General features: G+C 35.3%; 2 protein-coding genes across 3 annotated transcripts in view; one reads left to right on the top strand and one right to left on the bottom strand.

The window, feature by feature from the left end:
• Window positions 1–221: 221 nt before the first annotated feature.
• On the bottom strand, window positions 222–15,180 carry LOC136036879 (uncharacterized). 2 transcript variants are annotated; one of them, XM_065719221.1, is made up of 2 exons: window positions 14,942–15,180; window positions 222–5,305 (listed from the first exon to the last, which is right to left on the bottom strand). In XM_065719221.1, the coding sequence occupies exons 1-2, from the start codon at window positions 14,942–14,944 to the stop codon at window positions 1,748–1,750; spliced, it is 3,561 nt and encodes a 1,186-aa protein (XP_065575293.1). In that variant the 5' UTR covers window positions 14,945–15,180; the 3' UTR covers window positions 222–1,747. The 2 variants fall into 2 exon arrangements, with proteins under 2 accessions (XP_065575293.1, XP_065575292.1); XM_065719220.1 differs by having other exon boundaries at window positions 14,835–15,178.
• A 6,851-nt stretch (window positions 15,181–22,031) lies between these two features.
• Window positions 22,032–27,494, top strand: part of LOC136036877 (protein obstructor-E-like) — a 21,229-nt gene continuing 15,766 nt past the window's right edge. Inside the window, exon 1 of the mRNA XM_065719219.1 lies at window positions 22,032–22,193. Within this exon, the coding sequence (XP_065575291.1) occupies window positions 22,127–22,193 (67 nt within the window). The 5' untranslated portion in view covers window positions 22,032–22,126. The remainder of the gene's footprint in view (window positions 22,194–27,494) is intronic.

Raw genomic sequence — 27,494 nt, 5'->3', positions numbered from 1 at the left:
TTCCATCAAACATAAGTTCCAGTCGATGTTTTTTTCTTTTATATTACCGAGGGTGTATCCGAGGGGTGGGGAGGGAGTGGTTTAATGGCCTGACTCCTTCCCCTCCCCCAAAATTATCGTAAAACTCGTCAAAACAGTGTAAAAATGCATGTAAACAAATTTTTGATACTTCCTTTGAAGTTTTTTTGGAAAAATTACTCTCCCCCCCGCTTATCTAACAACAATTTTTGATACACCTTTGTACATTAGAAAAGGGTGTCATTTCATGCAGTTTGGCTGCATTAAGAAATCGTAACCATTTTCCTTTTATTTTTTGCCAATATGGTTTGGAAGATTTATAATAAATAACAATAATACCTAGCAACTTTTAGACGCTTGAAAACTCACTTTATTAAAACTTCTCTGTAACAAAAGTGCTCTGACAGTCCATTTCACTTCTTATACCATACTTTAAAAATTAACTCTATCTGACGAACTAGTGACATGTTTATATTTATGTTGCTAACTATATTTGTGAATTTATGGTTTTCTGGGACACTAATTTTGTAGTAAGAGGAAAATGGGTAATTTATCAGTTCAACGTTATTATACACAGATTCTGCGGCCAAAATCCACTCAGGTCCTGGGACCTTGTAGACACTCTCAAAAGTGGTAGGCTCAAGCCTTAGGTCACTTCCAAAATCGAAAACTTGAGAGCCACTATGCTCTATTGAAGTCATATAGTAAGTCCCATCACTGGAAATATTAAGCAAAGTTGCTCGAACACTTTCAATCCATATGTTGTCTCTTTTCTCATCAAGAATTGGAAATTTTGCAAATCGCCTTGTTCTGAGGAAATCAAACTCAGAGGGAAAGTCTAATTCATCTAAAATCACTTTAATTTCACCTTTATGAATAATATTCCCCAAGTTCAACTCATTTACTAAGAACTTGAGGGATGATCTAAATTCCTCTGGTGTTGACAGAGGTGAATATGGCTGGATTTTTGAAAAAAAATTATTGCTCTGTTGTATATGCGCTGCTACAATCATAAGATTGGATAAACTGGAACAGAGTTGCTTTCCTGTTGAAAACAGGCTTATGATTGCGCTGCTGGCGATGAGATCAAGTGCATTTTGGGAGGAAGCCTTAATATCCAGAGTTATATACGAAACTTCTCGTAAGCCTCCTGTTCGTCTCTGGAGCTCATCAATTGTAAGTTGGATGTCGGAAATTTCAGATGTGGTTGCGATCATCTTTTCAGAAAACTCAACTTTCAAATCAATAAGGGATATCAGTGCATCAAGTTCCTGTATGTTTTGCGCTCCTAGTTGACTTGTAGCTTCGAGAACGACTGACTTCAGCCGAGAGACTAACTGGCGAACTTGATGACGTTTAAATCTATTGCTTATATCGATGTGTGCAAAAAATGTAGGACTATAAGCTTTCATCAAATCAGAAATTTGAACGCAAAGATCTATTTGATCTGCTATCCTACTATTGCTAACATTTTTGGAAAAATATCTAATTTTTTCCTCTAATTCCTTTGTTTTGTTGAAATTACTAATAACAAGTGATAAATACTCTTTATAAACTGCGTTAATGCTAGTTGGAGTTTCATTAGAAATAAGCTTTAATGCTGAAGTGAAAAGTTCAAGGATTCCAGCTACAGCTCCTGGGATAGTGGTGGGATTTAGGGTAAATAGGGCTACACCAATGTTCGCAACGTTAACAACTGTTCTAACAGCCATTTCACCCATTGCCTTTACTACTTTTTTAGAACCTTGAGACAAAAATTTTTTTCTTCTAAAAACAGCTTATCTCTGAAGTTCTCAACAATATATCTTAGACTTCCTGCGTTAAATTGACTTATTTTGTCGTCGACTAAACTTAATTCGTTTATGTATTTCTCCAAATCCTCTCTCAGAAAATTCTGCTTTATTTGGTGCACATACATTGATCGATCCGTTAAATTCATTTCTGTTTTTACAAGGTTGTCTAAAGTTTCACCAGTCAGCTGATTTGTGTAATGAGCTCTTATATGCGAAACCTCATTTATCTGTTGGGCCGCATGAGCTATATTATTTTCAATATACTCAACTATTATCGGAATATTTCTTTGTCCCTTATATAGTGACTCTTCTTTTTTCCTTAAGCTATATGAGTTAATTTCCTTAAATATAGCAAATAGGTTGTTTTCAGCAATGTTTGTACATTCAACTTTACTTTCTCTTTTATTTTCACTTCCTTCTTTCCCATTTTCACCCATTTCTCCAATTTCACCATTTTCTTCTTGCCCATCCCATCTTTCTTCATATGTTAAATCTGTTTTCAGAACTTCGAGACTATGTTCTACCCCATTAATTTTCTCACCGTTTTCGTAAAGAGTATCTACTCCAGTTTTAAATGTGACACTATTGATCTGTGTCCATACTCTATCATATATTGTCTGTAAAACTTTAATGTTTCCACCTTTACCCCCAGCACCTCCTTTACCACCCGTACCGCCTTTACCTCCTTTACCACCTCGAGTTAATAAGGAAAAATGTTTGTTAAAGCTTGCATCAACGTCAAGCCTTAGCCTTCCAGGTGCACCTCCTTTGCCTCCAGATTTGCCAGGATTGCCACGAACACCCTTTTGGCCAGGTGTAGCATCGATTGATGTATGACTAAATTGTGTTGAAGTAGATTTTTTTGTATTATAAAATCTTTGATGCGGGGCGGCAGCACATATTATATGATTAATATAAAACGGCACAGGTATTGCACAAAAAACTTTCCTTACTACAGTTATTGCTGTTTCCTCCGTAGTTTCGTCTATCACTTTTAATTTATTGCCATCTAAAGCATCATAGTAAGATATATTATAAAATATAGAAGAAATAGAGCCGTTTTTCCCGTCTGCTCCTTTGGAGCCAGGAACACCTTCTCCTCCTTCACCGCCGTCTCCTCCCTTTCCTTCAATGCTTAACACACCACCAATGACTTTAAAATGAGTTTTTATTGAGATGACTCCTCCACTTAAGTCAGTTGTCCCTGGTTGCCCTAAGCTTGACTTCGGAGGAGCAGCTGGTGCTATTAGATGAAGAGTGGACCCTTTATCATTTATATTAAAATAACCAGTTTCAATTGACAAAATTCTTAGTTTTGTACTGGTGTAGCCATAGACAGTCATGATAAAGCAAATCAGTTGAAGCTCTTCTATGTTGGAGGGTAAGGATGATAGAATTGATTGTAAGTCACACTCCTGATCAAATATTCTGGCAAGTTTGCCAATTAAAGTATTTCTAGGGGACATCCTATCAAAATCATACCGTATTCCAATTGCATCAATCCCTTCTGTAAAATTTAGACTGTTTTGTAGCCTCTTCAAGCCTTTAGTGAAGGATGATTCTACAAATCGAGTTATCATGTGCCTATTTTCTAAAGAAATTGTCAAATTGCATGGGAAGACTGATGGAGATACATCAAACTGATTCGTTTTTACAAGACTGTTGCTGTAATTTACAAATTTTTTTAAAGCTTCGTTGGTATCCCTCGTCGATTTTACTGACTTCGTGATACCAATGCCTTCCTGAAAAAGCTTTTCTGCTTCAACACGTTCGGCATACGTAAATGACATTCGCTGCTTAGAACAATTACTGAATGTATACTTTCTTTCACTATCAAAAGTTTCTACGACAGAAAAGACTCTCTTTGAAATCTCCATTGGTAATGTCTTCAATAAAGCTCGAAAACCGGAAATTCTACCCAAAAAATTCTTCTCCAAGCATTGATGGTCACTTGCGGGCACGAACGAACAAATCGGGAGGAGGTTATTCAACAAAGAGCGATAGTCATCTAGTTCAGCATTAAAACTAAAGAACACCGTGTTCTCCATTGAATCTTTCAAGTGAGTCTCAGTTTTCTTCCATTCCTCTATAATAATCTTTTTTTTACGACTTTCATTTTTACTTTCTTCTAAGAGGAGATCTAGTTTCTTTTTATTCTTTTTTATTAAAACATGAAGAGTATCAACAAGATCTTTGTTTTTCTTACTTCTTTCAATTTCAAAAAGATGTGTATCAAATGTCAGCTTGTGCTCAGTCAATTCACGTTTTATATTAACAGTGAACAAGGCGTCTCTTAATTCATTGTCCAGGAATACACCTTCAATGTTAATCTTTTCAAGTACAAGCTTATAAAGGCTTTTCATTTCTACTGGTGTCAGAGTAATTCCAGCTAGAACTTTAGCGTGACCTCGTTCATTTAAGATGAGTCTAACTATTTTAGTTAATGTCTGTCTGAAACGACTTGAACCCTCACCTTTAATATTTGCATATTGTATTTTCTTGACTTCATTTGGCAGAGACAATAAAGGAAACCCAACGACTTCAGCAGACTTGAAACACTCTTGTAGTTTCCGCCGTATAATATTTCTTTCTTTCGTTGTTTCCGATTCATATTCTACTTCTAAAAGCTCGTCCGTCAACTCTTCATCTGTTTCAATACCTTGCATCTTATTCACAATTACAATCAATTGTCCACCCTTGAAATCATTGCAAAGGGATCCACTATTGTCTTGAATTTTATTTGCCAAGTTTAAATAGCGATCTAATTTTTTTAGTTCTTCATCTGCACGTATAGATTCACTTGTTACCCACATTATAACGTTAGAAAATAGCAAGGGAGGAACTGTTGCAACAAAATCAATGGTATCCCCTCGTACCCCCATACCTTCACTGTCAGTAAATACTATTGGAACAACTGGACCGCTTTCAAAAAAACTGCTATTGAGCGCATCAGTTAATGCCAAGATATACTCATTAGTTGGGATTGCTGGCGATATATCAATGCCCATTGTTGTTGTCTTTGTGCTTCTACTTCCCTGAAGAAACATTTTATCATTACCCGATATTAAGGAAGCAATGGTGGACTTTCCAGATCCACGGAGTCCCAAAATAGCAACAAGTACCGGTGGTTTAGAAAACTTTGATAGCTCATCCAGCCTATTAATTCCATCTTTATGTAGTTTTCCAAGTGTTTTATCATGTGTAACATTACTCATGCCGATTTGGTGGATTGCAATTTCATTTGGGAGGTCGCTTCTCAATGTTAAAATACCTTGGGAGTTGTTAGCGTTGAAGAAAGTCCATGTGTCGTTTTTACAGACTGGATCTGAAAGCGGAGTACTTTTGAAGTTATCCTCTAAGGTTACACTAAACACTCTATGATCTAAAGCACACGATGATTTCAACAGAAGGTATTTGAAGTCCTTGTTTACTATTTGCTTCGCTGAGGAGTCTTTATACAGAAGCAAATACTGACGCTTTTTTCTTGATATGACCTAAAATATAATATTGTATAAAAAAAATCCTTATTACAATTTAGACTAGCTACAACTTCAGTACACCTAACTGTAAATTACTACGATGATTAAATACAAAAAAAAACAAGTTTTTTTTAAACTGAAAGTAAAGAGCGACATTAAAACTTAAAGCCAAAAGAAATTATTGCATGTATGAAAGGGGCAGTCCTTTCCTAAATACCCTGCTCTTTACGATAAAGTGTTAAATTGTTGTAAAATGTAGAGTTGTGAGAAAGAATCAAACTTTAGCGTAAAGAGTGGGGCATTGAGGAGGGGACAGCCCCTTTCATATATGGAATAATTTTTGTTAGTTTTAAGTTTTAATGTCGTTTCTTACTTTCAGTTAAAATAAACCTGTTTTTATTTAATTTCTGAACGTTTTTGAATTAATGCACGTTTGGATTTTGGGTCAACATACATGAATAATTAAAATTAAATTGACATATAGATTTTGCTTTTTTTGGCTAAATGGCTTTCTCAAAGTTTTGATCGGTCGGTTTTGAGAAAACAAAGAACAGGGGTGGGGGCCTCATAGCCCTCCAAGTTTTGGTCATTTGTAAAGGCCAATAGAACTTTTGATTTTATTTAAGAACGTTTTTATTAGTAATAAATACACGTTAATTATAAAATAAAGTTAAGTAACGACCTTCTATATTCGTATGTTTATATTACGTATATGAGAGGGTTCGCCCTTGTCAATACCTTACTTTCTACTTTAAAGTTTCATTTTGTTCCTATTCTTTAAAAACGACCCCTGAATCACAAAGGCCGTTTGATTAGAATAAATAGTTCTTTTGAAATAGCTAAAACTACTTTAACGTAAAGAGTTAGGTATTGAGGGGGGGGAGGGGGACGAAATTTCTCATATACGTAAAAATTCTTTTTGTTCTAATTTTTAATGTTGCTTCTTACTTTCAGCTAATAAAACTTGTTTTTCTTCTATTCAATATCTGAAAGTTTTTAAATTAAGGCAGGTTTTGATTTTGGATCACTGTAAATTAAAACAAAATCTACAGATTAATTTAAATTTTTTTGGCTAAATAGTTTTTTCAAAATTTTGATTGGACTATTTTGAGAAAACAGGGGCTGGGGAGGGGGCCTAAATGCCATCCAATTTGTTGGCTGGTTAAAAACTCAAATATAACTTTTAATTTATATTCAGAACGTTTTTTAGTAGTGATAAATATTCGTACCTTACAAATTAACTTACGCAATAAACTTTTATATTTGTATATTTTTATTGCATATATACGAGGGCTCGCCCGTCGTCAATACCTCGCTCTTTACACTAAAGTTCGAAATTTGTTCTCATTCTTTAAGAATGACCCTTGAATCAAAAAGACCGTTTAATTAGAACAAATAGCTCTTTTGAAAATACAAAAAATACTTTAGCGTAAAGAGTGAGGTATTGAAGAGGGGACGAAGCCCCTAATATACGTAATCATTTCTCTTCGTTTTAAGTTTTAATGTTACTCCTTACTTTCAATTGAAACAAAAAAAAACTTTTTTTTTTCTTCAAATTTCTCATTGTATTTTTTTTAAATGATACTGGAGAATCCAGCGCCCCCTTCATAGAAATTATCTTCCCCCATGATAAATTCCTCCATGGAAAGATTCTTTCACGTAGCCCCCTCCCAACCACTAGGAAATATCCCCCCGAAAACGTCTGTATGCTTCCCAAAAACCAAAACTATACATAAGCAATGGCCAAAGTACATAACTTGATGCCCTTCCCCCGGGGACTGTGGGAGATTAAGTCGTCCTCAAAGACACAGCTATTAAGTTTTTTGCCTATGCTGAACAAAATGGCTATCTCGAAATTGTGATCTGATGACTTTGGAAAAAAATGAACATTGTAGGGGCCTAGTTGCACTCCATTTTTTTTGGTCACTTAAAAGGGCATTAAAACTTTTAATTTCCGTTAGAATGAGGCCTCTCACGACATTCTAGAATCACTGGATGTATACGATCACCCCTGGAAAAAGAAAAAAACCCATATAAACAAATAAACTCGCATCCACGATTTTCTTCTGGAAAATAATACGAAATTCCACATTTTTAAATATAAGAGCTTGAAACCTCTATGGTAGGGTTTTCTGATTCGCTGAATTTGATGGTGGGATTTTCCTTAAGATTCTGTTACTTTTAGGGGGTGTTTTGCCCTTTTTTTGAAAATAATACAAATTTTCTCAGCCTTGTAACTTTTGATGAGTAAGACTACACTTGATAAAACTTACATATTTAAAATCAGCATTAAAACTTTGTTCTTTTGATGTATCTATTAGTATCACAATTCTGTTTCTTAGAGTTTCGGTTCGGTTACTACTAACCTGACTCGCTCCTTACTACAGTTTGTTACCACGAGTGTTTGATTTTATGACAAAGAAGAAAGAATATTAAAAAATATATAAACAATACAATTGAATAGCCTAGAAAACGAGTGCAATATCAGCCAGGAGACAGAGAAAACAACAATTGCAAAAGCAAATATTTCAGCAAGGACCCTTTGACGCAATACTTCACTAACCCTTTGACACAAACCCAAAAAGAGCAGAAAAAGCCCTGCATCAAACCAACAAAAAAAAAAAACAGGATAAATTAAAGATAGTTTACCAATTACAATGGCCGAAAATTTACTGCTTAGCCATTGATATTGATTGCTTACTGACCTGATTTTTATTAAAAATCCAGTCAGATTATCTTAATTTAAACTGATTAAAATGGTGTCCGAATCTCTTGTTATCAAGTTATTGTAAATTGGGCTTATGGGAATGCGTAAAACGAACGGAAATTATCAAGTATATAAGGGGGCTTGCCCTCTCTTCAATACAGCGTTCTAAGCCTTTTAGCACTTTCAAAAGAGCTATTTGTTCTAAATAAACGGCTTTTGTGATTCAGGAGTTATACTTAAGGAAATAGAATAAAATTTGAGCATTAGCGTAAAGAGCGAGGCATTGACGAGGGGTGAGTCCCCTCATATACGTAATAATTTATGCTCCTTTTAAGTTTTAATGTTGCTCCTTGCTTTCAGTTGAAAAAACTTGTTTTTTTTTATTTAATCTTACAAAGAAATGGTTATTTTTGAAATGTCACCAATAGTGCAACCTCATAGAAACAATAAGACGGAAGCATTGGTCAAAAAATTACAGTATTTGTTTTTTGCTAAAAATGACTTTACAGAAATCTATTATAGTAATTTATTTGTTATCCGCTTGTTTTGACAATTTAAGCGGAGCAAAAAACATTAAGGAAAGAAAAACAAAATAAAACAAACAATATAATTAATACAGTCTAATCAAAGGGTGGTAAGGACCCAAGCGTTCACAGGCCTCAGCACCTAATCTAGCATAGAGTTTATCATAAACAAAAATAATATCAGCGGCACGAAACTTTCTAATAATCTTCTGATTTCTATACGAACGCGGCAGATATAGTAAATATTTACAATCACGAAAATACAGAACTCTTATACCTTGCTAATCTTGATTATTAAAAAACGGGCGCAAACCGGAAAGAAAGAATATAGAATGATCGCAATATGTAGAATAAAGTCTGGATAAAGCCTTTCGTGAAAATCTGCCTCGGTTCAGGAAAATTTTTAATTAAGCCCACGTTTTAAGCCCATTAAGCCCAATTAAGCCCACGAGATCGAAAAGCCGATAAAGATGAACAAATACTAATACCAAGCAACCGAATCGAAGAAACGAGCTTAACTGAAAAATAAATACAATCAAGATCACTACTTTGATGCTTAGCATTAAAAACCAAATATTCACATTTTTCAGCATTAAGTTTGAGGGCGATTTCCTCAAAAGACTTAGAAACAAGCTGGGTCGACTTAATTAGGCTAGAATTAGTGAAGCTGATCAAAAGTAAATCATCTGCACCTCCCCATCCTCGGACGACCTAATTTTTTGGCTTCAGTTGGATGGCCAAATAGCGCAATCCTTCGGAACCTCTAATCCCTTATTCTTAAAAGGTGGCCTTTCCGCCTTTCCCTTTTCCTTTAGCACAATCTGAGAAAGCTGTTTAAAATCACTTATTCAATAAAGCTTATTTTTTTTTATGTACAGTACATCAATGAGTGCCTAAACCTATCCTTAGACAATACCTCTGAAAACACGAATTTTTCTTGATTTTTCAAAGCACCAATATTTGTGAGTCCCACTTTGACCACCGTTACTACCATGGCTTCAATATTTTCATTTCAGTTTGCAGGCTTTGTTTTCCATTCTGGCAAACTTTTTTTTAATTCCATCCATTTTTTAGATTGTTAAATTTGAACTTTCCAAATCAGCATTCACCTGTCCCTGGAAAGTTTCTCTCAAATTCTCATCCTAGAATCTACCAGCGTCCTAGCTTTCTGAAAGTTAGGTACCCTTTGTGAATTTCAGTTTTATATTAACCTTAGACACTACTAGATGGTAATATTTACTTCCAAATCAATGACAACACTCCTATATACCATTGAATGTTGTTCTGATTCTGCCATTTGCAATAACATACCCAATAAGGTTAACTGTCTTTCTATGAACAGCATGTTAATTTTTCGGCTATTTTTGGACTATAAATCCTGCTTCCCCCTTTCCTTCCTAATTTTTCCCCTTCCCTAACCGTGAAAATTTAAAGTTTATTGTGTCATTTGTACCTCATTGAAAACCATATGTATTTTGAACACTATTTTATTTCTTCAAATCCTTGACGGCAAATAAATAGAAAATCATTGTAATAATCAAGATGACTGGAAAGAACTAATAAAATTAAACATAATATTTAATATAGAATTCTAGTAATTCTTGGGAACTCAGCAGTTCTAGTTTCTATTAAACTGTAATTTCTTGTTTTGTTTTTAAGCGTTTTAAAAGAAAATCTTTGTAATATGTAAAAAGCTAAATAAAAAGACGCTATCTCCATCCAAGGTGTATCTGCAGTATCCTAAAAACGGGTAAGGGTATGAACCATCGTAAAGGTGTATCTGCAGTATCTTAAGAAGGGGTAAGGGTATTAATTTAAAACATTCAAAGCCACTGGTACTACTGCATCTGCAGCTGCAAATGCAACTATTGGTGACTGCGACAGTGACTACTTCTGATTGCGATAACTTGCGACTGTGATTGTGACTGCTTGCAATTGGTACTGAATCTACTTGTGTCTCATTCACGGAATGTTAAGCAAAATCATAAACAAACTATGGGCATAATGTCTGTCAAAAAGGCGCATGAGCAATATCCCAGGGATGGTTGAGGGAATTAAGTCGAAAATTTCAGGGCATGGTGTATAGTGTCTGAACCCTCAGAGAACGATGAGGTGGTGTTAAACTAAATCAAAAAACACTATTTGTATTCGGGCTATCAAAAGGATGTATCTGAAATATCTTAGGAGCGGCTAAGGTCCAATTCGGTCAAAAAATAAGGTAAAAAAATTGCCTTATTTTAGAAAATAGGGAAAAACACCCCAAAAAACCCACAGAATCTTAACAAAAATCACATAATCAGATAAAACATATCGTAAAACCTTATTGTAGAAGTTTGAAGCTCCTATCTACAAAAATGTGGAATTTTGTATTTTTTTGCCAGAAGGCAGATCGTGGATGCGTGTTTATTTGTTTGTTTGTTTTCCCCAGGGGTGACCGTATCAACCCATTGGTCCTAGAATGTCACAAAAGGCCTCATTCTAACGGAAATTAAAAGTTATAATGCCATTTTTAAGTGACAAAAAAATTAGAGCGCACCTAGGCCCCTCCCATGCACATTTTCCCCCAAAGTCACCGGATCAAAATTTAAAGATAGCCATTCTTTTCAACTTAGTCAAAAACCTACTAACTATGTCTTTTGGGATGACATAATCCACCAGAGTCCCCGGGGGAGGGGCTGCATATTACAAGCTTTGATTATTGTTTACATATAGTAATGCTTATTATGAAATGTACAGACGTTTTCAAGGAGACTTTTTTGCGTTGGCGTGGGGGTGGGCTGGGGGAGGAGGTTATATGAGAGGATTCTCCATGGAGGAATTTATCTTGAGGGAAGAGAATTTTGATAAAGGGGGCGCAGAATTTTCTAGTATTGTTTTTAAAAAAATGAGGAAAAAAGCAATTTCAACTGAAAGTCATGAGTAGCATTGAAACTTAAAACGAACATAAATTATTCCGTATATAAGGTGGTTCGTCTCCTCCACAATACTCTGCTCTTGACGCTAAAGTATTTTTAGTAATTTCAATTATTCATTATACAGTCTTTGTGATTCAGGAGTCATTATTAAAGATTTGGGACAAAAAGTAAGCTTTAGTGTAGAGAGTGAGGCATTGACGAGGGGGCAAACTCTCACATATACGTAATAAAATTACACAAATATAGAAGTTCGTTACGTAAGGTAAGTGTGTTCATTACTAACATAAATGTTTGTAAAAAAAAAAATCTAGTTGCATTTTTAAGTAACAAAAAATTGGGTGGCAACTAGGCCTCCAACCTCACCCCTTTTTATTTGAGCGAAATCGTCCGATCAAAACTATGAGAAAGCAATTTAGTAAAAAAAAAAAATTAATATGCAAATTTTGTTTTATTTATTCATGTGCAGTTAGCCAAAATTAAAACATGCCTTAATTCAAAAACGTTCCGAAATTAAATAAAAAAAACAATTTTTTCTGACAGCAAGTAAGGAGCGACATTAAAACTTTTGTCCCCCTCCTCGACGCCTCGCTCTTACGCTAAAGTTTTTTTATTGTTTTAAAAAGTCGAGTTGTGACAAAGAGTCAAACTTTAGCGTAAAGAACAGGGCGTTGAAGAGGGAACAACCCCTTTAGTATGCGAAATAATTTCTGTTCGTTTTAAACTTTAATGTCGCTCCTTACTTGCAGTAATTTTTTTTTTATTATTATTTTTTTAACAAATAATAAAAGTGTAGACCAGAAATATTCCCAAAAATCATATGGAGGCAGATATCAATTTCACACTTTTACTGTATTTTTTTATTTTCCTTTTTACCCCCGTCCCCCCCCCCTTCACTCAATAACAAGATCCTCTGCAGCTCTGGGGATTATGCAACAATTTGTACCTCCCCTCGTCCCTCCCTTAAAACAAATTTTGCATTTACCTGATGGTCCAATGAGAGCTGGGACGTTTTTGGCATTAAGATTCATCCTTTGAGGCGTCTCCCTCTCTCCCTATCTACAAAACAATCAGAAACTTTATTGTAGAATTGGGGTTCATTGGGGATGTACTTTACGGAAGAATTTCCTGGGGGCTATATTCTGCGGGGGGGTATTTTCTAGGGGCGTATTTCTCCGAAGGAAGGGGGGTCTTGGAGGTCTTGGAGCGTAAAGGCCTAGAACCGTTTAATCTAGCATAAACTTACAGAGTCAGTACCCATAGTTCATGGAGTTTTCTTAAAGGACCTTTATCTAAAAAAGAACACATGGCGGCACAAATATTGAAATGACCATATTTACTTTCAATGTGTTTTCGAACAATATTCTTTAACGATATGGGTAAGGGGTGTTTTTTGAATAGTTTAAATTCTATACTCACTTGCTTGAGAAGGTAAGTTTACAAATTTTTTCTTTTTCTCTACTGGACAGGTTTTAACTTTAATCTTAACTTCTTCTTCGCACGGGGAGAGGGCCTAGACCATCCAATCTTCCTAGATACGTTCATGTCTTAGTGACACATTCCCCCCCCCAAATATTTGTCAAAAGAGAACTTTTGATTTCCGATAAAATCAACCCCCTCCAAAGTTTGTACGTCCAGCCATTCCATAAAAACCTTATATGCATCCAGAGTATACCTTACAACCCTTGTCTCTGGGGTCTGAGAGGAGCTGTGTTAACCCTGGAGGAATTTTTATATGATTTTTGGACTATTTTGGACAAAACAGCTATCTCACAATTTCGTTCTGATGCGTTTAGGGAAAATATACTGTCGGCTGGGGGGCTAGTTGCCCTCCTATCACTCTTAAATCCTAAAATTGAACTAGAACTTTCAATTTTCAATCAAATGAATCTTGTTTAGAGTTTATACGACCATCCCTTCCATAAAAACCTAAAATGCACCTTTAAAATTTAAAAGGTACCTAAGGGGGCGTCATGGGGGGAAAGGTTGAGTTGCCCTCGTATCACGTTTCACTCTTAAAAGGGAACTAGAACTTTCTATTTCCAATCAAATGTGTCTCCTTTAAAGTTTATACTACCATACTTTCCATAAGAGCCTTGTATGCCCCGGAGTATCACTTATAACCCTTGCCTCCGGGCACTTGGGGCTTGTGTCAACCCCGAAAACATCGTTATATGATAATTAGACTTTTACCAAAATGGCTACCTCAAAATTTCTATCAGATGCATTGGGGAAAAGAGAACATGGGGGGGGAGATAGTACCCTCCGATTACTTTGACTCTTATAACACCCCTAAAACTTCTGGTTCTCAATCAAATGAACCCTCAACAAAGCTTTTGTGACCACCTCTTCTATAGAAAAACTTTATATGTTAATAGTTGGCAACTAGCATAAGTTATAACCCTGAGGGTATTCTCTTAAGGGGGATCAATCATCTTCAAAGATATTATTACCGGACGTTACAACTATGACTTACTTTGACTTAACGCTCTTGCTCAGCAGTGTCGCCAGCGTAGAGGGAAATGGTTGACAGCACCGTCAGTCTTCTTCAAGTAGCCCTATCCAGGGCTAAGGATGAAGCCTCATTTGAGTTGATGTTGCGGCTGAGAAGGCGTTGGTTTTTACCGCCCCTTTTGAAGTTTCTACGACAACTCCTTCTATACGAAGTGTCTTGGTTAGAACAAAAATAAATAATAGATTGTACCTACATTGCTCTCAACTTAGGCAGCGCTTTCGTGCTGCCTACGATTTTTTTTTTTATTTGTCGTTGGTATTTTGAAATACAATATTATGATGCTCAAGTTTACACATAGTGAAACAAAAGGCAAGCAAGCCTAAAAGTCTTAGACTTTTACAGTTAGGGGAGGGGGTAGGGGGGAGTAAGCAATCCCCTGTTTGTATTAGTTTATTTGTTTATTTTGTAGTTTTTGTTTTCTGAGGGTACTGGTTTTTGAGCATAACTCACTTTGTAGACAACTTCTGTAAATACTTTCTTTTCCGTTGAACCACTTATTATAGCGTTAATTTGTCATACAGTGAATTTAGAATGAAAATTAAAAGCATTTGAACTTAGAGTTGTTCGTTTTAAGTTGGATTTGAATGTTCAATTTTTTTTTTTGCTTATTTTAAAATTAGTTTTTTCATCTGTGTTATTATTAATTGTGTTTTTATGATGTTTTGTTTTAATTTCTGTTTGTTTTAGGTTTCATTTATTTTTTTAGCGGTAATTTCTGGTTGTTTTGAGTTTGAACTATTATTTGAATTTGTTTCTGCTAACCTTAACTTTGATACTTTCTTTGAAAAACTGCTATTAGACTTTTTTTTAAATTAATCACCAAAAAAAACCTAATGATCATAGTCAAACATACGAGTTAGCGTACCAAAATGAGTAATTAACTGACATTGGAACCACCATCTAGAGTCAGGTCATCCTGTAGATTAATCCAGTCAACAGTATCAACAAAATCGACCAGCTTAACTACATCCTTTTCAAAATAGCTGTATTTACCATGACTTGCTCCAAAACACAGAATCAAGCAGAATGTCAAAACATAATCCATGACAGCTTAAAGACTAATGTTTGATTGGTTACAATTATTGCTTCTGTCTTCAAGCACATACAGTCTACAACCCAGAAACTCTTTTTTAAGCAAACACATGTCCTTCCTGGAATATCTGAATGTAGATAACCTCCTTTCTTTTTTGTGCTTCTTTCAGGATCCAAGGGTCACGAGATAAATACACACTGTTAAAACAGTTTCTATGAAAAAAAAAAAGAATTGTGAGCCATATGATTAAATTTCAACGCAGTTGGATTAATCTAGTTTGAAGTTCTTTGACCCCGAAGTTCTTTGAACCACCCCTTATCACTAAAGGAAACGCCGGCTAAGAAAATGCACATTTAAAAATAAACTCAAGGAACCATTTATGTTGAAGTTTTCAAACGTTATGCTGTTGGAAAAAGCCTATAATTCACAAAGTTTTAAAAATTGTATGAGCCAAAGTTTTAAAAAAATGTGAAATAATACAAAAATTCTTTTGATGTTCTTCAATGAATTTTAATGTTATAAATGTTTATAAGCTAGCTATAACTAAATAAACATATTTGCTTCATAGGAAGTAAAAGGGATTAATAAGGATCGGGACGCAAACAACTCCCTTTCCAGGGGCTCCTTGTCACCAAAATTTTGAAGGAATTATTATTTATTTATTTCTTAATGAAAATCTAATACAAATGTTTTTCATAACATAGGAGGGAACGAATAAAAATCTAGAGTAGGAATGATATCCCTTCGACCATTATCTTCTAGCTCGGCAGCAACTGACCATCCATATCTCAATCCTGACAATGGAAGTTTCATAGAGTAGGAATTTATTTAAGGCATAGGTAGGATACTACGCTTCAATGACCAAACATGTTGGGCTTATTTCTACTTGACTCCATTGTTAGAACTCCCTGTTGCAAGATTTTAGTTATAAGAATTTAGGATTATTTGTCCCTTTCTTTTGTTGCTTGAATTGTGTTAGAACACCGTAAAACACAACTAGACTCAAGCTTTTACTTCGTACAAAGTTGTTCGGACCTAAAAATCCCTATATGATGGATAGCAATACTAATAATTATAAAATGCACATATTTTTTAGGCCGTGATGTTGAACTTAAAAGAGAGGATTAAACTCGAACGGAAAAGCGGTTTGATCTGAGTTGGTCTCGAATGGTTTGGTGCTGCTTTAAGTATTACACAGCCATATAGTCACACCTCCATATAGTTTCTTTTATTAAAAAAAAACCTCCTATGTTAGATATAGTTACCTTACAATAGAAAAAGCGTTAAGATATCTTCAGTTCAGTTAGTGCAGTACCTTCACTTAGTATCACTTAGTATGAGGAGGCCGTGGACTTTATCATTCTATGGATTTGCAAGCGGTTTGCACGGAATTCATTATTTTTCACTACTAAACCTGACAGTCCAAGTTTAAAATACATCGAAATAAAAACATTTTTTTACTCTATTGACCCTTTCAAGTAAATTCACCTGATAAGCAGGATCTTCTAAGATTTTTCTTCAGGTTTTCTTCAAGTTCTGAAGTTCTTGGGGTAGTATCACATTTTTCGGTGCTCCCACATTGAACCGTAAAATTTGATAAGTAAAAATAGAATATTTAAATTTGACAAGGCTTTTTGCCGAAAAAATTCAAACATTAAATATGTTGTTTCCCAAAGACATCTGAACCTTCAAAGGAAACTTAGACATTCTTAAACTGTTTGATGCCACGCGTTCTCAGCTTTTTATCTACTGATTTTCAACACACATTTCCTTTTTAAATAAAGCACCTGCTTCTTTTTAGGCTATTTGGAAAATTCTCATAGCTTATGGAATCCCTTTAAAATATTTGAATATAATTAAGCCTTTTGATGTTGCCAAAGTGTGTGCAGTACAGATTGAGAGTGGTCTGTTACAGTGGTCTCAAATCAAGTCCGGTCTTCGCAAAGAATTTTTGTTATCTCAGATGTTCATTGCAACACTTATAGACTTTGTCATTCGACCCTGCCCCTTTAGAAGAGATTCAACTTATCGTCAACTAAATGACTGTTGTTTCACCGACGATATCACTCTTGCTGCTCACTGCCATGGTGACATTCAATATAACCTGAAGGAACAAGCAGTGAAAGCTTCCCCTACCAGTTAACAAATAAATTAGATAAAGGAAATAGTAAGTCAAATGTAGTTATAAAGATTCTGGCTAAAGGCATTCATTGTTAATTGAGACGTGTGGACATCCTAATAAATTTTAATAAAAAGTTTGACATGTTACTGCTTGTCAAACTCAGTTTCCAGCAATGATTTTTAGTTTTTGCAACTAAAGGACCTAAAGACGCTACTGTGCTTGCACCTATGAAAGCATTGTACCTCATTTAGACTCACCATTATTTGGAACTTATTTTTCGATGTGGTATTGCAAGAGTTTCACAAATCACCTAGGATAAAGCAGTGTAACCCGACAGTGAACCGAATAAAAATGTCCCAATTCATGCAAAGGTATCATTAATAAATGTAAGCCGTCGGAAAAAGCACCTCAAATCCAATGAAATATTCCAAAGTGATCACCTCACATCAGGACCCACTCGCCTGTATGGGTTTCAGCACCTTTTCATTCAATATTTCTTCAATACACACTTTCCATTTAATACACACTTGCCTATATGGATTTCGGCGCAATAAATGGTGACCTTTCCATTTAATATTTTTTTTGGTCATCTTTCTACGTCCAAAGAGGTTTTTTCTTTAAACTAAGATAGGGGTTCTATAAATATCTTAGATGACTTAAGTGCTAAATAAAAAGTTGTTCCAACTTGAAAAATAGACATTTAGGCTGAATAGAAACAAATGTAAAATTTAATATAAGGTAAAACAATAAATCTTGTAAACTGTGCTAGTAATTTGAATAGTCCTCCCAATTAAAAGAAACGGTCCTATTTCATTCAAGTTTTTTGACATTCTCCCACCCTAACTGCACGCGACCTACTTTCCGTTTAAGCCTAGATGGTTCGCCAAAAAGAAAAATCTTTGATAATCTATCATCTCAGAATGTGTCCTAGCCATCTCAACTTTTCTCTGATTATCACCTTAGAAATTGGGATTGAACCACACTTTTCATCCAGCCTACTGTTTCAAATACGGTCAGTCTGCCGAATACCCAGAACAATCCTTAAAAATTTCTCTGGAAAACCCCTAACAAATCTTCGTCTGCTATTCAGACCGCCCATGCTTTAGAGCCATACTTGACAACTGTCATCACTGTAAATTCCAATAATCTAATCTTGGTTTGCACGCTTGTCTTCCTTTTCTTCCAAACTTTTTTTTTAACTGTGAAAAAACACCCTGAGCCTTGGGTAATTAACTTTTGACATCTTCACTGCTCCCACCGTCTTTACTAATAATACTACCAAGGTATGTGAAGCTGCCCACCTGATCAATCTTTTCGTCACCCAACGTCACCTTTTCATCTTGACTTATTTCTAGCCTTTGTGACTTAGTCTTCTCAACATTAATTTTCAAACCTATTCTAGCACCCTGAACTCGAAAAATCTCTAAAAATTCATTAATTTTGCTCCCACTTTCATCTAGGATGCTTAAATCGTCAGCATAATCGACGTCCAGGAGAATTTTTCTTGCCCTTTTGGTCCCGTGGTCTCCTAATACCTTTCCTCTGCTTTTTAAGACAAAATCCATCAATATGATCCGCATAAAGGGTGATAAAACTCAACCTTGCTTAACTCCTAATTAAATACCAAACTAGCTGCTGATCTCATTTCCTACCTTAACCGCAGCAATGTTATTCTTGTCCATAACCCTAATCACTTTAATGTATTTGTCTGGTATACCATACAAGGTAAGCCTTTGCTAAAGCTCTTCCATCAACAGAATCAAACGCTTGCTTATAGTCTGTAAAACTGGGGACCAAAGGTGTTTGATAACTCAGGCACTTGTCGATTTTTAACTTAAGAGTGAAAATTTGGTCGACACATACTCTACCTTTTCTAAAACCACACTGTTCTTCTCTTAAAACTTTGTCTGTAGCATGCCTCATTCTAATAATTTGCTACCTACAGAGACTTGACTAACGCCTCGATCATTACCACACTCATTCTTATCACCTTTCTAACACAGTGGTTTGATTAAGGTTTTTCTAAAATCGCTAGGTACTTGTCCTTTAAAAAAAAATCATGCTCTTAATCTTCAGTAACTTATTTCTGACCTCAGAGCCACCGTATTTAAGAAACTCCACACTAAAACCACACTGTTCTTCCCTTAAAAATTTGTCTACAGTATTTCTCAGACTAAAAAGTATTATATTTTTAAGCATTACGCTACCTACAGAGACCAGATTAATGCATCGATAATTACGACCCTCACTCTTATCCCCTTTCTTATACAGTGGTTTAATAAGGGTTTTCCTAAAATCGTTAGGTACTTCCTATTTTTCAAAAATCATATTCATAATCTTCCGCAATTTATTTCTAACCTCATAGCCACCATATTTAAGAAACTCATTTACCGCACTATCAGAACCTGAAACCTTGTTATTGTTTAATCCTTTTTGTACTTTCGCTAATTCTTCCTTATCGAAATAAATCTTTCTTCATATCCAAGGTATCACAAACTTTTTCATGTTCCTCTGAATATTTTTTGTAACCCTACCTCGGTTTAGCACACTCTCAAAATATTCTGCCCATCAAACAGTTCGTGGTAACGAAGATTCTATGAAGATCCGTTGATTTTTGAATTAAAAAAGGGATTAATTGTGGGAAAAGTTAAAGTCATGGCCAATTGTAGAAAAAGCCAAGACAGATTGTCAAATTAAGTGAGCATCAAGTCCAGGTAATGGACTTCAAGGTAATGGGTAATGGATTGGATTGGGTAATGGTAACGGATTGGGCATCAAGTTCCATTATGCTACGTAAGGAGCGACCCGGCTCAATAGTAACGCAACTCTAAAAAAACGAATTTTCATACTAAAAGATACATAAAAAAATCCCATTTTCATGCTGATTTTAAATATATAAGTTTCATCAAATATAGTCTTTGTTATCAAAAGTTACGAGCCTGAGAAAATTTGCCTTATTTTGGAAAATAGCGGGAAACACCCCCTAAAGTCATAGGATCTTAACGAAAATCACACCATCACATTCAGCGTATCAGAGAACCCTTTTGCAAAAATTTCAAGCTCCTATCTACAAAAATGGGGAATTTCGTATTTTTTTTGCCAGAAGACAGATCACGGGTGCGTGTTTATTTATTTTTTTTTCCTAGGGTCATCATATCGACCAAGTGGTCCTAGGATGTCACAAGAGGGCTCACTCTAACGAAAATGGAAAGTTCTAGTGCCCTATTTAAGGGGCCAAAAAAATTGGAGGGCACCTAGGCCCCCTCCCATGCTCATTTTTTCCCAAAGTCAACGGATAAAAATTTTGAGATAGTCATTTTGTTCAACATGATCAAAAACCATAATACCTATGTCTTTGGGGATGACTTACTCCCCCATAGTCCCCGTGGGAGGGGCTACAAGTTACAAGCTTTGACCATTGTTTACATACAGTAATGGCTATTGGGAAGTGTACAGACGTTTTCGGGAGGATTTTTTGGTTGAGGGAGGGGGGGTGAGGGGAGAGGGCTATGTGGGAGGATTTTTTCTTGGAGGAATATGTCACAGGGGAAGAGAAATTCAATGAAAAGGGTGCATGATTTTCTAGCATTACTATAAAAAAACAATGAAAAAATAAACATGAACAAGTTTTTTCAATTGAAAGTAAGAAGTAGCATTACAACTTAAAACGAAAAGAGATTATTACACATATGAGGGGTTCTTCTCCTCCTAAATACCTCGCTCTTTATGCTAAAGTATCTTTAGTAATTTCAACTATTTATTCTACGGCCTTTCTGATTCAGGGGTCATTCTTAAAGAATTGGGACAAAACTTACGATTTAGTGTAAAGAGCGAGGTATTAACGAGGGGACAAACCGCCTCGTATACATAATAAAAATATAAGAATGTAGAAGTTTGTTACGTAAGTTAATTCTTAAGTTACGTATATTTTTTACTAATAAAAACGTTCGTTAAAAGTTCTAGTTGCCTTTTTAAGTAACCGAAAAATTGGAGGGCAACTAGGCCTCCTTCCCCACCCCTTATTTATCAAAATCGTCTGATCGAAACTAAGAGAAAGTCATTTAGCCAAGAAAAGAATTAATATGCAAATTTCATTTTAATAATTTATGTGTGGAGAGCCAAAATCAAACATGCATTAATTCAAAAACGTTCAGAAATTAAATTAAAAAAACTAGTTTTTTATATGAAAGTAAGGAGCGACATTAAAACTTAAAACGAACAGAAATTACTCCGTGTATTAAAGGGGCTGTTCCCTTCTCAACGCCCTGCTCTTTACGCAAAAGATTTTTACTGTTTGATAAAGTAGAATTGAGAAAAAGAGTCAAACTTTAGCGTATAGAGCGGGACGTTGAGAGGGAAAGAGCCCCTTTCATACACGGAGGAATTTCTGTTCGTTTTAAGTTTTAATGTCGCTCCTTACTTTCAGTTAAAAAAACAAATTTTTTATTTATTTAATCTCTCTTTAACTCTTTCCTTTTCACTAATTGTGACCTCGTTCCTATCTTTAACTGGTACATTCCTGCACTTCTACTAAATCTATGTTATTCGAATACCAGAAACTTAACAAAACAACTAAAAACCCGAAAAGAAAATCCTTGTAATTTTCCTGCACTTTTACTAAATCTATGCTTTTCAAATATCAAAAAGTAAACAAAACACTAACGAAACTTCTTTAATTACCTAAGAAAAACACTATAAATTGACTTTCTATTTTTTCTGACCTCCATAAAATCTGTATTACGCAACATAACATGTTTCGAATTATTATAGCCGAACTGTAAGGACCCTTGTTCAACCTGACACGAGACTCCAAAGTATGACGCTAAAATCACTTTCACTTGAATAGCCTACGGAAAGTGAGTCCCCTTGGGAATATTGGGAACTGAAATATACTTCTTAGGTTGGATTCCGATGAAAAGAGAATAGGTGGCTTACTGTTACGCATTTTTTTCTTTCCAGTGCATTCCCACCAAGCCGTGGTATCATTTAGCACAAAAACTAAAGTAATATTTTGTCAGGAGGAATGTATAAACTATTCTTTGTTGTTATAGTTGTTCTGTATGCAAATATTGCATCATCGGGAGAGGAAGGTCGGTTTATTTCTTTTTGATTGCTTCCTTTCTTTATTGCTCTCTTTACATAGGGTTTCTACGTTTTATTAGATTTCTTTCTGTATCTATGTCTGATTGTTCATCGATTATTGTTAAAAGGGCTAATTGTTTAAAAACCTCCTGTGCATTTTAGTATCTAAAAGATCGTCGTACATTCTATAACCTCTTATATGTTTTACTTTTGTACGTCTCAAAAATTGTAATAAAAATTGTAATTATTTTTCAATTTTAATTAATTAAAGATAAAAGTTAATTGTTTTAAACAACTTTTGTGCCTAATAGAGTTAAAAGGAGTGGCCCCCTAGATTTTTAGACAACATTTTTGGGGTATTGTCATTAAACAATACTGTTTTATTTTATTGAAAAAATCGAAGGTAAAATTCCAGTTAATTGACATCTTGCTATCTCGGAAAGGGTTTAGGTTAGGAAAATGAAACTTTGAGGGATGGGTCTAGAGGCTAAAGTATGTCCTGGGAAGGTATTTTAAAGTACCCATATTGAAATTTTGACAAAACAACATTTTACCTTAATTTTCAGTTACCAGTTGCTTTTTATCTGCCTTTAGTTCTGAAAATGTAAATCCTGTTATTTGAGTAAAATTTTGAGCCATAAAAATGTTTTTTTTTTAAAGTTTAGGAAATGTATTCGCATATCTTTAAAGCCTTATAAATTAGGATTGAGCAAAGTTATGAAACTGAAAAAACTCTGTCGTACTTCAATTAAGCAGAAGATCTATTTTGCAAGGTTTCACTTTTATAACACATATTTTTAAAGGTCAGGGCGCTCTAGAGGGAGAAGGAGTGGGGATAGTTGCTTCAAAATACCTTCCCGGGATATACTTTAGTCTGTAGATTCATCCCTGAAAGTTTCATTTTCCTAACCTAAACCTTTTCTGACATATCAAGAAGTAAATTAAATAGAATTTTACCAAATCGGAAAAGAAGCGAACTTCCCTCCTCCCTAAATTTTGAAAATTACTATTTGCCCCCTCCTACCGACAATTTTTGGGATTGGTGCCCTTCTTGTGAATGGTCTGTTCCACAGTTCCGTATTTATTTGTGATTGTTAATAGTTTGTTCTTACCTTCAGCTTAGAATGGCAGATAGTAACAAATTTAGCATCTAAAATACTTCAGAACGTGATTGAGACTAAGACTGCAATCCATTTTACATTTATGGCCGTAGAAATCGTCTGTATTTTTATTATAGTCTTTGCTTTGGAACAATACTAATTACTAATAATTATTTATCATTAATGATAACTAAGTTTTGATTCTTTTGCAATAAATTCAAACGAATTTTAGTGTTGTTATTTGAGCTTAAACATATAAAACACAACTTAAAGCAAGTACACCATTCCCCATTAAATACCCTTTCGAAATAATAATATTCACCGTCACAAATACATGCACGTAGCAAACACGAATTTGCTGTTTCTTCAAATTAGCATTGTTTGGTATTTTAAGGCAATTGTTAAAGAAAAATAAGTTTAACAAATAATGCAAATCAACAAACCAAAAAAAATATCTAAACTTAAATAAAATTTTCTGTCATATAAAATCTCTAAGGGCCGTATCCAAACATCAGAGACGGATGTTGGAACACAGTTGCAACGGTAGTGATTATTTTTTTTTAGAAAAAAAAGGCAAATGAATATGAAAAAGAAATCGAACTGTATGCTCATATTTTTTTTTTCTATTTGATTTATAACTCTTCCAAATATTGGCCAATTATTGGTTTGCCAATTCTGTAAATTAGGGTAGTAAATTAGTGCTCTCCTCAGACCCACGCTTTATGCTGACGGTTTACCAGTGCTTTGTTGAAAACATTTTTGGGTGCCAAAAAAAGTTAATGAATAATTAAATTTTTTTAGTTGTTTTACAAAACACTTGAAAGGAAAATTTAAAATAATAAAACAAATGTGAGCAGTTTTGAGGCATTGTGAAAAGTAATTTTCACCCCATGTCAATTAGCTTTCGAATGGGATTCTGATTAATAGACAATTGTTCTGGACTTGGTCTATTTTGGTGGGTGTTTTCGGGCTGAAAAACCTGTTCCTCACTAATTTATCTGCTATGGGTTGCCTACATGTAGTAGCATTATATTTGTAGGCACGAATATATAATGAATCGGGGGTAATAGGCTTGACATTGTGCAGGATTTCAACTCTTGTTGATTGTAGAGCATCGCCAAGTGCTGAAAACCATGTTGTGACCAAGATGGGCCCAGGACTGAACAAAACCTCCATTCAACTAGCGGTCCCAGGGACTTCTTGCTGTCCAGTTCTAATTCGGCTTAAGCACCTCGATGTAAACCTGAGAACACATGCTGGTTTCCATCCTGCACTGGTATCCAAGACTATTGCTTTTCCTAAGCCCAAAATAATTTCAATCACTTAAAGAATATGAAAAATTCCAACTTGGAATATTGCGACGTTAAAAAACAACTACCGTTTTCGCATTTTGAGTGAAAAATTCAGGCGCTTCGAACTGGACTTTCAGAAACTCATATCACAGGGGGTAGGAAGCATGAAATTAGGTGATGTAGAATTTTTTTTAATCGGGCGAGAAGGACGGAGTGCGTAGACAAGGAGTAAGTCTCATGACGAATAAGGAAGTTGCTAAGTCTTGCTTAGGCTGGGAGGGTAATCACTCGTTTTATGGCTAAAAAGTGCAGGATATCAGTCATAGTAGTATATTCCCCTGTAGAACTTACTGACAGAGATACTAGTGACTCAGATGAATTTTACTTACAGTTACAAGAACAAATAGACAGGGTCCCAGGTAGAAATGTGGTGTTTTTATTAGGAGATTGTAATGCCCAAGTCGGTAGAAATAGACATAGATGGTATCTTAGCCTAGGTTAATTCTGTGCAGGAAATAAAGTAGTAATGGCCACAGGCTGCTGCAATTTGTAGGTATAACAAACTAGTTATAACCAATACAGTGTTTGGTCATAAAATGGTCCATAAGTTAACATGGTATTCACGTGGTAGTACGACAGCTAACCTTATTAATTATATTTTTGCAAACCAAAAACTGGCAGCAAAACGAGATACTAGGGTATATAGGAGTGATGCTATTGATGTTAAAAGTAAAAATAAAGGTACGGCATTAGGCTTTACGGTCCCTACCGGTAGTACTGATCTCCGTTTCTTGGCCCTTCAGCCAGGAAGTGCAATGGGGAGCTGGGGGACAACCATCCTGTGCTTTCGCACACCCTTCCTGTTTACCTTCCCGGGATTTCTCCAGGTACCCATTTAGAGGCTAATTTAAAGCTCAGAAGGGTTACTACCTTTTGGGAGGCCATGACGCTGGTAGAGTCAAGGATGAGAATTTGAAAGAAATTTACCAGGGAGAACTGAATACTTAGCTAGAGAGTTCAAAATTTGACAGTGTAGAAGATGGATGGAATAATTTTAGAAAAATAATTTGCCAAGTTGCTGATGGTGTCTTAGGGAAGAAAATTAGGAATACAGCTTGGAATATTAGTGAATATTTTTCTTGTTTAATAGAGAGGAGGGGTTTGTACAGGAATTATCTGAGTGATAGATCATATGAAAATAAGAGGAGTATTAAATTTGGGGAGAAAGCATTAGTATATGACCTACGGAGGTGTGAAGTGGCGGCCATGGATAAAATTGCCGAGGATCTGGAAGATACAGCTAGATGATACAATAGTAAAGTACTGTACTAGTGGTATGTTAATTCAGATTCAATAAATCAAACAGTAAGAAATTGAGTTCAAAAACCTATTCCACCACCTATATCCGAGAAGGGGCTTGTGCAAAATTATCTGAGTAACTGATCATATTTTAATAAGAGGAATGCAAAGAAAGTGGAGAAAGCATTGGAATATGAACTAAGGAGGTGTGAATCGGAGACCATGTTTAAAATTACTGAGGATCTGGAAGATGCAGTTAGATGGCATAGAATATTGTACTAGCATGTTAATAAATTGAGAGAGAATAGTCAGTCCAGACTTGTCCAAGTTAAACATTGGAACGGTTAAGGAGAGGAGGGTAGAACATTTCATCAATGTTCTAAACTGGGATAGAGTTATAGGAAAAGATATAGAGGTTAAGGTAGGATATGAAGTTAAACAGCTGGTTTTGCATTAAATCAGGAGTTGAGCAAGGTTGTGTTCTATCCCCATTCATGTGGATCATTTTAATGGACTTCTTCTTAAGGAGCACAGGAAAGGCAATGGTAGAACACGGACTCAAAAGATAAAGAAAAACTTTCCTGGACCTACGTTATGCAAATGACTTAAACATTCTAGACGAAAGTGTGAGGAAAATGAACTAAAAGTTTTGCGAGTTCAGAGTGCTAGAATAGGTTTGAAAATAAATATTAAGAAAACGAAGTCGTTATGGCTAGGAATCAGCGAAGATGAGAAGTTGACGTTAGGTAAAGAAAAGACCAATCATGTGGACAGCTTTATTTACAGACAGTTGCGCTGACCTTAATAGTATTATTAGTAAAGTCGGTGGGTGCCTTGAAGATATTAAAAGTAGAATAGCCAATGTCCAGTGTATTTTTTCACAGTTGAAAAAGTCTGGAAGGATAGGAAAATACGTTCACGAACCAAGATTAGAATATTGGAAGCTAAAGTGATGACAGTGGTCAAATATGGTTCTGAAGCATGGGTACTCCGGAAAACAAGATTTGCTAGATGTTTTTTAGAGAAATTGCCCACGAATTGTTTTGGTTACCCGACTGACTTACCGTTTTTCAAACAGTAGACTGTGCAAAAAGTGTGGTTCAATCCCACTTTCTAGGGCTATAATGAGAGAAAGGTTGAGATTTATAGGGTACGTTTTGCAGATGAAGGATGATAGATTGCCAAAGATTTTCCTTTTCGGCCAGCCGTCTAGGGCTAAACGAAAACCAGGCCGGCCATGGTTTGGGTGGGAGGTTGTCGTAAAGAAAGATTTAGGGGAAATTGGAACTTCCTGGGAGGGTCTAAAGAGGGATGCTTCAAATAGATTAGAACGGAGAAGGGGTGTGGTTAGCTGTGCACTTTAAGATTAACTTTCGCCTTAACAATGCTTCAAGAAAAAAGATCCATCAATTGCATTTGCTTTACAAAATAGAACATAATTTTCCAAAATAAATACTGTTTCTACAACAAAAGGAGAGGATTTACCACCCCAGTACCCATAATGCACACTTCATCTTATATTAATCATACATAACACTATATGCTTCCTAATGAAGATCATTCAGAGGTTAAATCCGTAAACATCTTAATACTGACTCAACTCACATCTAACACTCAC

The sequence above is a fragment of the Artemia franciscana genome, chromosome 16 (assembly GCF_032884065.1).
Source record: "Artemia franciscana chromosome 16, ASM3288406v1, whole genome shotgun sequence".
Classification (NCBI taxonomy): Eukaryota; Metazoa; Arthropoda; class Branchiopoda; order Anostraca; family Artemiidae; genus Artemia; species Artemia franciscana.
The sequence above is the reverse complement of the archived record's forward strand: the minus strand, read 5'-3'. Positions and strand labels throughout refer to the sequence as shown.